The 13575-nt window shown below is 46.3% G+C and overlaps 1 protein-coding gene across 6 annotated transcripts in view; it reads right to left on the bottom strand.

The window, feature by feature from the left end:
• The window catches only part of CHD2 (chromodomain helicase DNA binding protein 2), an 85356-nt gene that overhangs the window by 18848 nt on the left and 52933 nt on the right, over positions 1–13575 (bottom strand). For all 6 annotated transcript variants that reach the window (XM_038147440.1, XM_038147438.1, XM_038147441.1 and 3 more), the window contains 17 exons: positions 13238–13299; positions 11787–11909; positions 11334–11480; positions 10351–10484; positions 9487–9712; positions 8652–8752; positions 7959–8003; positions 7627–7802; positions 6810–6934; positions 5992–6208; positions 5286–5375; positions 4222–4412; positions 3035–3223; positions 2384–2546; positions 1868–2020; positions 1309–1380; positions 80–229 (listed from right to left, as the gene is read on the bottom strand). In XM_038147440.1, coding sequence (XP_038003368.1) covers positions 80–229; positions 1309–1380; positions 1868–2020; positions 2384–2546; positions 3035–3223; positions 4222–4412; positions 5286–5375; positions 5992–6208; positions 6810–6934; positions 7627–7802; positions 7959–8003; positions 8652–8752; positions 9487–9712; positions 10351–10484; positions 11334–11480; positions 11787–11909; positions 13238–13299 — 2364 coding nt within the window. The remainder of the gene's footprint in view (positions 1–79; positions 230–1308; positions 1381–1867; positions 2021–2383; positions 2547–3034; positions 3224–4221; positions 4413–5285; positions 5376–5991; positions 6209–6809; positions 6935–7626; positions 7803–7958; positions 8004–8651; positions 8753–9486; positions 9713–10350; positions 10485–11333; positions 11481–11786; positions 11910–13237; positions 13300–13575) is intronic.

Raw genomic sequence — 13575 nt, 5'->3', positions numbered from 1 at the left:
GAAGCTTTGGTGAGGTGAAAGGATGTTTGGGTGCACACTCTGAAGCCACAGTGAAAACAACCCAGGCAGCTCTCCTGACCTGCTTCTTCTGTCCAATCCGATGAGCTCGGGCCTGAGCCTGAAGATCATTTTGGGGGTTCCAGTCCGAGTCAAAGATAACAACAGTATCAGCAGAGGCCAAATTAATTCCCAGCCCTCCAGCTCTTGTTGACAACAAGAAACAGAAGTCCTGGGAAGGAAAAAATAAAAAGCATCCATGAGTTAACCAGCTTGCAACTGTGGGCATAAAATAGCAGTGGTGACAAAAGCTGTAAAGGGGAAGGCTTTGTTGCACTCATGCTTCTTAAAGCAGGAAAAGGATTTCCTTCCCATATTTCCTTCCCTTTCCTGTTCATGCAGGCTGAGCAGCACCAGTCTATAAGCCCAGACCCAGGGTGAAGCAGTGCTGGCCCAGCTGAAGGGATGAATCAACATGGGAGAGCAACACAAGCAGCTCAAGGCAGGGGCACCTTGGAGTCACTTCTGAAGGTCAGACCACATTGCTCACCAGACTCCTACAAAGGCAGCAGGTGAATACCTGCTTTTTGTTGCCTGAATTCTGTTAGGAGTGAGATCAGCAAAGAACAGACTGTGCCAAGTTAGAGCTAAGATGCCTGAGCCCCCATACATGTCCTCAGGACAGGGAAAGGGGCAGGTTCTATGGGCATTCTTTCTCTTTCCCCCTCACACTTGCTTTTGTTAACTTTCCTACAACCACGATCTCTCACAAGCCCTGTGTGAGCCAAGAATTCTGCTCCAGCCCAGGCTCCTGGAGTGAGGAAAGGTATTTCTCACAGCTGGGCTGACTGACACACAAACAAGTATCTTGCACCAGTCACTGTGAGTCAGCAAGCCCACATGAGAGGTTTCAGATGCCCTCTCCTATTACACTGGAGACTTTCACCTCCAGCACCAGACTCCACTGCCTGACAACACTTAAAATCCTTCTTTTGCCTCCGACTGGAATCTGACTGGAATCCAGCTTCAGACTGGAATCACTCAGCAACCATCTCATTCTCCAGACCAATAGAGAGAGAATTTCTAAATTTTGGCTCTTCTCAGCCTCTTCAGAACTCTCTGGAAAAGCGACTTGCCACCCTGTTCCTTGGATGTGAGAGATTTCAAGTAATATGGCTGGCTGCAAAACCTGCCAAATCCATGCCTTTAAAAGTACCTGGGCTCCTGTGAAAAGAACTGAGCTGAACTAATCCCCTGGTGTCAGTCACAACCTGTGGCTCAGCCACAAACCCTCTGCCCACACTGAGGTACCTCGGAGCCGTCGGCGTTGAAGTGATCCAGCGCCTGCTTTCGGATCTCCCCCTTGATCGAGCCGTCCAAGCGCTGCAAGAATCAACAATAATGATAAAAGAAAGAAGGTAAAGGAGCCCTGAGGCACTGCTGCACCCGAGTGCTGCCAGCCCTACAGCCCCCTTTGCTGCCTGCAGCGTTTAATTGTTAAAAATAGCCACCAATTAAAAATAACTGCACTGCCTCAGCTGTGTCACAAGGGCTGGGGGATGCTCGGGGAACAGGCACACAGCGGGTGACACCGCGGCTCCCGTTACAGGCTTCCAGCCAGGCTCTCTGTGCTCGCTGTCCTCGGGGTTTATCACATGACACAGCCCAAAGCAGGGGCCTGTCAGAGGAGTTTTGCAGAGATGGGGCCGCACTGAAACGAAGGGACATCCCAGTTCCTTCCAGTAAGTACCACCTGTAATCCCAGCCACCAGCCTCTGGGGAACTCTGTGAATCCCACTGCTGAAGCTCCCTCTACTTTTGCCCACACTTTCAAGGGGACCCCACTGTTTTCCATGCTGATGTTTCTCACCTGAAAAGGGTAGTGTTTGATAGTCAGGTACTCTGCCAAGATGTCCAGCATCCTCACCATCTGGGAGAAGATCAGCACTCTGTTGCCTCTCTCCCGCAGCCTGGTCAGCAGCTTGTCCAAGAGAATCAGCTTTCCACTGCTCCTGATCAAAGACTGAAGAAATAACCATCATTTCCAATCTTACCCGTATGTACATCACACAGAGACCTGCACAGAGCTGCCCCTTTTGGGGTCATTCATCTCTTGTACATCTCTAGTCAAATCAGCTGGATTTACACAGCAGAGCACACACACACAATGAATCACACAAGACAGATCCTACACTGCCCACAACTCCTGCTCTAAAATGTTGCCTACAGTAGAAGTGGAGGGCTGGGGGTTCAAATGGCTTAGCTCTGGGAACTATTTTTGAAGAAGAAGCCACGGAAGATAAAGCTTCACCAGATATTATTTTGTTGGGAGGACAAAAGAATGACATTTAAGGAAAAAAAGGTGGTGACCAAGGACACCACTCACCTGCAGGGTCTCAAGGCCATTCTCTCTCTCGTTTTCCTCAGGAGGTTTGATAAGGTAGCAATGGTTGCAGCACTTTTTCAATTCCATCACAATATTCAGGAAACCAGATGTGCTTCCCCTTGTTCCCTTTGAAAGAGCTTTGTAGTTTCTTGTCAAAATCCACCTGCAGGCAGGAAAATTAAAGTCCAGATCATTACTCAGTGCAGAGCAGAGCCTTGGAGGAACAAAACCTTCAGGAACAGCTCATTCAGGCATCAGTCTACTTCCCTGCCTCCATCTCTCCTCACTTCTCTTATGCTCTTTCCTCTCTAAAAACCCTGACCTGACTTTTCTATTGATATTATCACTGTTCAATATTGAACAGCATCCCAGCTTTGTGTGTATTGTCATTCCCCCAGGAAAGACATAACCTCTGTCTTGCAAAACCGGCCACTTGAACTGTATCACTCTACAAAAACATCCTCCAGAAGGAAAGCTATCAACTCCCCTATCTCATCTTCCTGCTGGGAAGCTCCCAGTACTACAGGTGATGGTGTCTCGTTGCACTCTGAAGGCCACAGCATGCACAGAATACTGGAACACATTGCCAAGGCCCACAGAGAGATGTGCCCATTTCTACTGGCACTCCCAGTAGCTCATTCAGTGACTCACTTGTAGTACTGCTTCTGCAGAGCAGACATTTCCACCCGCAGGATCTGCTCCACTTTGGCTGGCAAAGACTTCTCCACATCCTTCTTCACTCTGCGCAGCAGGAACGGCTCCAGGACTTTGTGAAGGCTCTGGTAGCCATTCTCTCTACCTTTCCCATGATCCTCCTCAAAATCCTCCCAGAACTCAAACCTAGCAACAGAAAAGAGAAGAAGGGAGGTGTCAGAAGACCTCTTGTCTTATGACACCAAACAGCATCTGTTGGATACACTCCTGCTGCACCACAAGACAGGAGACCAGCAGTTTAATGGAAACACAGTGGAAGATAACAGATTCACTCTGCTCTGGTTACCTGAACAGATTGCTGGCAAAGCTAGAAGATCTCTGGGCTTAGACACCTTCCTAACATCTTATATTTGAGCTCCACACTGACTCCCAGGACCCAAAATCCCAAGTTTCCCACTATTTTACTCTGTAGGCATTTACCTGGCAGCAGTTTCTGAACTTTCCACAGTGCCTCCCCCAGGCACGGCTTTGACAACTGCACTGATTTACCCTGCTCTGAAGGCTCTTTAGGGATTGTTGCTTCCTCTGACAGCTCCTTTGAAATGTGGAGATCTGCTCTCCTCTCCTTGGGAGACCTCAAGCCTCTCCTTTACTCTTTACGTGATCCAACAAAAATAATTTGGGGGAGAGCTCTTCTGGCAGTCAAACATAATTTCAGTGAGCTTTGGGGCATGCCTGCCTTAGCCTTAGAGATGCCCATAGCTCATTTTATTTTAAAGGAAACAAAACATTTGTTACACTGTGGACACACAATCAGCCAGACAGCACCCCCAGAGCTGCCACAAAATGGTTGGCAGAGGTGCCTGAACCACAGTGTACTGGAACCCTCAGAAATGGCTGAAATGATTGCTTAAAACAAGTTTAGCTTTTTAGAGATGGCTGGAAGACAGCCGACAGATTTGAAAGGCATGTATCAGGTTTCCTCATTCAGTTTGCTGCCAGAAATACTCCTTGTGTTAGTTATTTAACCTTTGATTTTCCCCACTAATGTCTGTTCTCCTATCATTGCTGTCACACCACTGAGTTTAATTCAGGGATTTCTGCCATTCCGCACTCCCTTGAGCCTATTTAACAGACAAGAATGGAAGAGAGACATTTCTTGGAAGGCCTGAAAGGGGACTCACTTCTCTGGCATGATGAAGTGCAGCAGGGACCAGAGCTCCTTGAGCGAGTTCTGAAGTGGGGTGCCAGTGATCAGCAGCCTGTGGTTGGACTTGAAATCAATCAAGGTTTTGTACAGCAAGGAGTCGTCGTTTTTCAGCCTATGGGCTTCGTCCACGCCCAGAAAGGCCCAGTTAATGCTTCCCAAAACAGTCTGGAGGAAGAGAAGGAAAAAACAGAGGCACCAAGGAGATGCTGGGTCAGACAGCTTGCACGTGTGTCTCCCTCCAAGGCAGGAAGCCCTGCAGTGTGTGCTGCCCAGGGTGTCCTGACCCAGCCCTGTGGCTGCACCCTCACAGGATTTTACTGCTAACAAAATCTGGGGACCAGGGTGCCTTCCCAGAAAGGAAAAGGTGAAAAATAGCCATGTTGTACAACACTCCTGCTGTATCTCAATAGTCCTGCAGCAAGTACACCTATCCTAATTCTCCTTTGCTAGAAAGCACAGTCCTTCCCCAACTCTTTATCCCCCCCTTTCTCCACGCCTTTGGGGTCCTGGGTAGCACTAGTCCCACTGGAGCAAGAACAGGAGAGCAGATGAACAGGCCTGAAAAGTTCAGGTAATCCAAGACTTTTGATTTAAACTATTTTTTCTTTTTTTTAGCTTTTAGTTTGTTATAGGACTCAATGATACACTGACAGGAATGATGAATATCTCCTAAGCAGACAGATTTCTTGTAGATGTAAAAATGTAAATACTGTTAACACTGTGTCCAGAGGTTCAGTCTAATGTTTTGTCCTCTTAACAAGCCTAAATTAAACCAGGTAAAAATCCAGGTACTGCTGGATCCTGCCAGATGTCTCACATGTGAAAAAAAGCACAACTGTGCAGTACAAGAGCAAAGACACTGTACAATGTGTCCCATATTCCCACATTTGCTCGCATTACTGGGAAGGAAAGCAAACAGTGGCTGTAGTTGTCCATCACCACAGGGGGAAGAGGTGAAACCCACTAGCTGAGAACTGGCTTTCTCCTTTGAAAACAAGAGAAAGTCTAAATAAAAACGTTCTTGGAGTAATGACTCACCTTATCCTTCAGGAGGATCTCATATGTTGTGATAAGTGCATTGAATTTCAATCTTTTAGACTGAGAATGGATCCACTCATATTCACGTATCTGTGAGGGGAGACAAAAGTTAACTTCAACACATGTCATCAAAAGGAAAGAGTTAACAATTGTTATTTTAGTGTAGCTGTAAGCCAGAGACTCCAACCAAGTCCAAACCTCTGCTGTTCCAAGGTGCCATTTGATGAGCTCAAGGTGCCCAAGGAACAATTTGTTTTAGTGCACACATGGCTCAACTGCCCTTGCACAGGTAACAAAATAAGGTTAACTTGCTGCTGTGACATTAATGAACACAGCACCTCACTGCAGACACCACCGGAGTCCCAACACTTGTATGCTCCATTGTCTGAACTGTCTTAAACACTGAAGACAAGCATTTGACACGGCTGGATTTCTCACTGCATGTTTCACTCCAGGTCAGTACTGACTCTGAGAGAAGCCAGTGCTCCTGCACTCACTCCAAGAGGCAAAATAAAGCAGAAAATTCCCTGTAGCAGGGAGTTACACCCACACACTCAGCTACACCAGCTCCAGCTGCCTGCAGTACTGCCAGCACTATCCACCAGCCTCTCCAGCTGACTGTGTGTCACACACATCACACACGAGCTGCTGCTTTGCACCCAGTGCTTCTCCCTGAGCCCTCACCCTTTGCTCTCTGATTACACACCATGTTCCTGCTCATGAGGTCTCCAATGTAAACCACCACGTTTATCTCGGGTGCCCACACTTCAAACTCCCTCTGCCAGGAGGTGAGGGTGGACAGGGGCACGACCACCAGGAAAGGGCCATAGAGCTGGTGCTGATGGAACAGGTATGACAGGAATGATATTGTCTGAATGGTCTTGCCCAGTCCCATTTCATCAGCCAGGATCACGCTGTTGTTCCTGAGAAAGAGGAGAGCAAACAAAAATGAGTGCATGTTTCTGCCACTACTAATTCACTGTGCTCCACATGAACAGCAATCCACAACAAGGACAGAGAGGGGCAGTGCAAAAACAGTTATTTGAACACTTCCAAGTGGATCCCAGGGACAGCCAGACTGAACATGGCACAATAATGTGCAAAAATTAACTATGATGACTCCAAACTGGAGGAAAACAGGCAAAGGCAGAGGGGAATCAGTGGCCTAATTTTAGAAGGACATCTCTCAAAGACTTCCATGAGTATATAAGCTGAGCCAGAAACCATTTTTTCCCATTAAGTCAATGGAAATCTAGGGCTTATATGTACCAGGCTCAGCCAAATCCATCATGTGAACAGGCCCAGACAGGGAAAATGCTTTCTATTTTCACACAAGGTTTCTTAAGTTCATGCTTTAGGTAGTTCCTGCTTGCAGTGTCTGCGATGCAGCTGGGCATGATAACATTTAAAATCCTCCAAGCTGCAGAAGGAGGGCGAGGTAAAGACCTCATTTGAAAAGGAGGTGTGCCAAATCCTTCAGGGACAAAAAAGCCACAGAATGAACATCCCAGGCTCTGTACATACTTGCACCAGGAGTGAGCGAGCCAGTTGAGGCCCTCCAGCTGGTAATCCCGCAGCTCCAGGTTCTCCCCGCCGATGTACGAGGGCTGCTTCTTCAAGGCAACAAACCTCGGCCTCTGCTTCAACACCTGGAAGAGAAGCTGCCATAAATCCACTGAAGAGAAAGACAGAACTCTCAGTGGCTGAAAGGGCTGAAAATTCAGCAATGAAATCGATGAATTCAGCAAAGAGTGCATATCTCTTCACTGCTTCAAGTGAAGAGAACTTCACCTCCATGCACATTTTCCTAGCCAGTGCTTGTGTCTGCATTTCTGGTGATTTGCCTGCTGCCCTCGGGTTTATGATCAGGGCTCTGAGTCCCCCAGGAGTGTAGTAAGCTGCACAAAATACATAGCAGTCAGAACAAGCTCCACTTCCTTCTTTGTCCTCTTTTGGTTTTTCTCCCATTATTTCTGTCCCTGTCCTTCACTGTATCAGCATCTTGCAGGCTTCCTCTTTTCCCAGGTGTGCTGTTTTTTCATCCAACTGATATAAAAACTGCTGCAGCTCCTTCTGAGGAGGAAGCACTTTGCAAGGATTAATTAAGCCTCCCACTCCCCAGGGGGACATAACGTTCTCACTGTGCACAGAGTAAATGAAACTCAAAGGGCTTCACATCTCTGCTTGAAGTGCAATACAAGAACAGCAAACAACCCTTCAAACGCAGGTGGGAGGATGGGAAAATGTTCTCTGACATTTATCCTGACAAAACTTTGTGTTCCCACTGCTTGCATCTTCCCCCAGGCTGGAGGAACCCAGCAAAGGAGAGAAGCCAGCAAACCTTGCAGTCGCGGGTGGGAATCGTCTTGGAGTTGTTCCTGCTGTTGAAGCTGTCAATGCAGTGCTGGAATTTCTTGCTGATCAGAGCCTCATCTTCCCAGCTGCACTCAGCATAGGGCAGCCCCATCCACTTGCACAGGTATTCGGGGTCATTCGAGGATGTTTTGCGACTGTTTGCTGTAAAATATGCAAAAAAAAAAGCCCAAACCTCAGCACCTGTAGCTGAGCAGCTGAACCACAAGCATGGTTCACAGGCTGAACTGCCCAGACAGCCACAAAACAGGTTCTGGCTCATGGCAAAAGTGTAGAGAGACCAAAAAAATGTGCCTTTACCTGGGAAATCTGAATGTCCCGTGGCAGACTTGCTGGTCTTCACAGCTGTGTTTGGAGAGAGAAGGGAAGGGAGGGTTGGAATGCTGGCAGCCAGCAGAGGGAGCAGGGCAGGCCATCACTGCCTCACATCCACCTTTTTACAGGAATTGTATTGGAAATAGGTTACACAGCTCTCCAAGCCAATTCCCAAAGCAACTGGGTGTTGGCACCTCTGACTGGCATGACTGTGATATTACCAAAGTGCTCAGTAAGTTCTGGTTTTATTTTTATTAATTAATCTCGCCCCTGAGCTGCCTTGCAGCCTAACCACATCCTCAACCACACCACAGAAAGTGGACCTCACAAAAGCCAGGCCCATGCTGCTGCTTTGGAAACAAACATCTTGCATCCAAAGGGTTGAAGACAAAGAAATTCAGCAGCAACAATTTCAGCAACCTGTTGGAAACTAGTGTGTCATCCCCTACTCCAGGTAAGGAGAGTCCCTGATTTGTATTGCTTGTAAATACAAATCTGTAAACCTGGACTTCTACTGTCCAAATTCCTAAATTTCCCACAATGAAATACAGTAAGCACCATGGGGTTTTCTTCAGGAGGACAGGGAAGAAGAGAGAGCTGCACACTCATTCTGCTGCCACATAGAATAAAGTTCCCATTTCTACTTCACCCCTTTACCAAAGTCTTGGCTCCACTTACCTATTACCCTCTCCACTATTTGATACTGTTTGTTTAGCTCTGAAGCCAGCTCTTGTTGGCAGTTGAAATATTCTACATCTTCAGGTGATACCTTGCCCAGCCTAGATGCAAAATAATTAAAAAAAAAACCAAAACAAAAAAACCACTGTAATGCTTCTGTTATAGTGCTCATGGATGTTGGATATAGAAAATCTACTTTCCTATATGGTTCTGTCATTCAGACAAGTCACAGAGGCAAATTACTGTTACATGACATGTTTCTTAAATTTCCTAAAATTGTAAATTATTGCTGAGAAGCAAACGTCATAGATGCTCAGATTGTCTCCCTGCTAAATGCTGCTTTATTCTGATGCAAGAATCAGTCTCAAAACAGGAACCAAACAGAGATGGAAGCTGCTACTCCAGCTTTAGCACTTTGGAAACACACTGTAGCTCCCCTCATAGTTCCTGAGGCAGCTGGACATAAACTGACGCAAAAACTAGCACACAGAGAAGCCTATAATTAACGAAGGTTAATAAGGCTGCAAGCCCTCACAGCACCTCCTGGGCCAGGTGAGTCTGTGCACCATTTATTGCTCGTCAGCCTTCCCAATTCTCAAGCCTAGGAAGTTGCAATAGTGTGGATTTTATGCCTTGTCCTCTCCATTTCCCAGCCATCCACACCACAGATATCATTTCTGTGTGGGGGGATGTTCCTCAGCAGGCAAAGAGAGACCAGAGTGCACACACAACACACTTTGTAAGAAGAAATCCAACATTTTCAGTCATGACTCCTCAAACCTCTGGCTAAAAACAATTTTACCAAGGCCAAATCACTATTTGAAGTGAAGCCTACCATTGCTTGATCTCCTCCTCTTTTTTCTTGAAGTTTTCAAGCTTTTTCAGGCCCTTCACTTTCTGCTGCTGCAAGGACTCCTCGCTCTCCCACGTGCTGTGGATGTATGACCAGCCCTTCCATTTGATCAGGTACTGAACCTCCCCCTCATCCTTCTCGGGGTCGAAGTCGGCGCTGGGGTTGCCGTTGGCCTCGGTCACGTACACGGTGGTGGAAGCTCCAATGGCTGCAAGGGAAACCAGAGTGCATTTGGTACCCTCCTGACCCACCACTGGGCATCAACTGCATTACAGCAGAAAGTTACCCTTCTAATACATCTTTTGTGGGAGCACAAAGAACATCCAAAAGGTTCTGCAAACCTTTAAGGCAGGCACACAAAAGTTCTCCATGCAACAGAATCTTTTGAAATCTGTCGTAAGTAGCTTTTCTTTAAGTATAATTCAAAGGCCTCTTGAAAGTGTTCACAACCATTCCGTTTTATAAGAAACACTTTTTTACTTTTGTAAGGCTTTGAGAAGAAAACATTGGCTTTATTTTCATTATGGTTTTGTCAATGGGGCTGTGGAAACTGACTCTCCTAGATCTGTTTCATATTTCAAAGCAGAGAAAAGCAGGAATTGCAGAACAATGGCTGCATCTTTAAAATGTGTGCAGGCTAAATGAAAGCTGCCGAGCACATAAACTATAGAGATGTTAGGATTTTAAATATTATATGTTACAGAAGCTATTACACATTACAAGATGTAACTAAGAGGCATAGAGGAAAAGATGAAAAGCACTGAAACAACCCTTGGCCCCACTTTAAAGTTGCAAAAGCATTGCACCAGTTCAAGAGAAATAAAGGCTTCTCCCAGAGCCACGCACCTCCCTTTTTTCCAAGCCTGATGTCCAAGACTTTCTCAATAGTTTCACTGTTGTCTTGTTGTTCATCAGCTCCTTCCCCAGTCATCTCTATCAGGTCATCAGAATCCGTCTCAAAATCATCATCCTCTTTGTAGCTGATAAGATCAAAACCAAACTGATATCAAACCTGTGACTCTTCCCAGCCCTCCAACACAGAGAATGGCTCAGAGTGGAGCAGCTTCTCCAGCATTTATGCTGTGGCTCAGTGCATGTTCAGCACACACATGTCTGAAGTATTCAGTATTTTCCCCAAGACACTCAGATAGCTACACTTTACCAGACTAATCCTCTATCTTGCCCATATAGTTTTTTTGACCGTGGCCAACATCGGGTGATTCATACGGTAGAACAATCCCTGAGGCAGAATCAAGGCCATAACAGAGAAGGTCTCCATTACTGAGGGAAAGATTATTCTGTGGAGGTTGCAGAGTATCAAAAGGCTGCATGGGTGCCTACACTGCCCCAGGAACTGCACTTCTCATCTTTGGTGAATGTTTAACCACCACAAAATATCATTTGGATGGCTCTTTGCAAATCCCTTATTGGGACTGCCTGAAAGGTGAGAAGGTACATTGGGGAATGGATAAAGCTTTACTCCACCCTGGCTCAACACACTCTCCCAAGGCACTACCTATCAGCCATCCTCAGACAATTGATCCAGTCCAGTACAGCTTCTCCCTTTTGCTCATTTTCATCTATTATTTGCAATTATTAATCTCATTTGAGAGCGCTTTAGAAATATTATTCAAACCTCCTCACGTTTCTCTTAGGAGGGACTGGTAAACATTCCCTCCTTCACAGGTGGCAAAATGAGGCAAAGCCCGGATGTGCCCAGCAGGAACCTGTCCAAGAGGTTCTCTGCAGGACCACACAGGAGTCAGGGCCCCCAGTGCCCCCCTTCCCAGCCAGCCCTCACCCCCAAGCACCCCCACTCTTCTTCACACCTGACATTTTTGGCTGCTCTTCGCCGAGTTTGTCTCTTGGGGGTCTCATCATCTTCGTCATCGTCGTCATCTTCAGATGAGTCTGGTTTCTTCCTCTTCCCACGCTGGATTTTGTGGGGCTTTTTAACACCAGTTTTGGCCACTGTTCTGAAATAAGAGTTAATAAAGCCATAATACAGCATGGTTTATGTAAATATCCACTTTAGTAAGTCTTTCAGGAAGCACAAATCTCAAATGTTAGACTCCTAAGGGATTTAATCTGCTCTAACTATCATGAAAACCACTCTAGTGCTCACTGAAGCATGAGATGGGGAGATGAGGGAATAACTAGGCCCTAGGTTTACTAGGTCACAAACAGAGGTAATATTGCAGGAAAAATTCATTAGTGACAAATAAGAATTTCCTCTCCACACAGCACAGGCAGAAAAAAAGACTGAACCAACCATTCCTTACCTCCTCTGGACAGGTCTTCTTGCTTTGATTTTCTTCGGTTCAGGCTCACTCTCTCCACTGGTGCCTTGCTCCCCTCCATCTTCATCCTCTTCTCCAGCAGAGACCTCTCTTTTCCATTTAATTCTGTGGTCAGAAATGTAGGTCATGAAGGGCAACAATATTTCTACACAAATACTTGGCTGAACAAACCATCAGGTCCATAATTACAGGAAAAAAGTTCAAAGCTGTGTCCTTGGCTGTTCAGTGCAAGGCAGGGGGGATATTGTGTTGTGATTCTCTGCTTTTAGGAGGGGGGGTCTGAGTCACCTGGGGCTTTGTTCACACAGTGGCAGGACTGCCTTGAGTGAGAGCAGCTCTTACCACACGTGCTGGTGGCAGAGCTGTACTGCTCAACCCTGGGTGGGCAAGGGCTTTGATTGATGATTTATTTTTTCTCTACTTCTGCATTTTGGAGATAGGCTGGAAGGATCTGAAGGGAAGTGCTCACTGTCACAGAGCATGAGCCACAACGTGCAGAGTTACATGAACTCCTTGGAGCCCAGAAAATGGAACAAGTCTCCTGCCATCGAAATTCTCCTGCCAATTCAAGTTTCCAAGTGTGAAGCCAAGTCACATTGTACATTAGTAGAAGGAAGCACATTCTCTGGGGACAACTAGGAACAAAGCTGCAGCTCCAAAACGCCTTTTGGAGGAGCCCCTCTTCTCTCCAAGAGGACACGGAGGGTCCACAAGGATCATTGCCCTTGCCCAGAGAGGTCCATACTACCACAGTCCTGCCTGTGCTTTATCACCTTCCCTCCTGCAGTGATGGATAAACCTAAATGAAGGGTTAAAAGAGAAGATGCAGGAGAAAGCAAGCAGGATGATGTGGCTCTGTTTAGATTTTCTCCATCAGGCAGCTCATAGCTCCCTACTCCACTTTAGTGTATGGAAGAACTAGAAGGTACTTACTAGATAGGAAAAGGCAATAAAATATGACTGTAAGTGAACTCAAGTTATGGTGCTTAGACATCCAAAGCATTATTTATCAAAGTTCTTTTGTCTAAACAGGGGGTTATAAAAGATAAAAGAAGATAATAATTTGGCATTTTATTCTCAGGTAATCAAAAAGGTGGGAGGAGAAGGAATTAAACTGTGTCTCTGAAGGGATTAAGTGTCTCTGAAGGAGAATCAGTAATCTGATGGAAAAGTGAAAGACTGACAACAGAAAGTGAACCTGACGCATTCTGATTCCATCACAGGCACAGCAGGAACATACAAAAAAACGTTGGAATATTGCATCCATCTATAGGTTATATTCATATTTCAATTTTAGTGATCCAAAGTATTATTAAAATATGTATTTTACAAGCTCACCATGCTGACAACTCCTATCAAACAAGCCAATGCACTACTGTTCTGAGAAATAAACCAAAGCATCACCACTCAAAACCCTTTCCTTTGAAACTTACTTTCTTTTCAACTGCTTCTGGCGTCTTCTTTTTGGGCTCTCATTTTCAGACTCGCTACTTGCCTTTAATTGAAAAGAAAGAAAATCAAGTTGTAGGCTTCACTGTGGACTGGCTCCTCAAGGATGCAAGTGAAACACGTGCTCGTGGGCTGAGCAGGGGTCCTTTCCCTGCACCTGAAGGACCCTGGTGCAGAGCAGCTGCCTCCCAGCGCAGCCACCTCAGCTGCTCAGTCCCGCTGCCCTGCTCTCAGTGTGAAGAAGAAAACCCTGCAGGAAGCCTGGAGAGCTCTACAACATCACCTATCTTGAAGTCCCTGAGCTCAGGAGCCATCCACCCCC

The sequence above is a fragment of the Motacilla alba genome, chromosome 10 (genome assembly GCF_015832195.1).
Source record: "Motacilla alba alba isolate MOTALB_02 chromosome 10, Motacilla_alba_V1.0_pri, whole genome shotgun sequence".
NCBI classification, from domain to species: domain Eukaryota; kingdom Metazoa; phylum Chordata; class Aves; order Passeriformes; family Motacillidae; genus Motacilla; species Motacilla alba.
The sequence above is the reverse complement of the archived record's forward strand: the minus strand, read 5'-3'. Positions and strand labels throughout refer to the sequence as shown.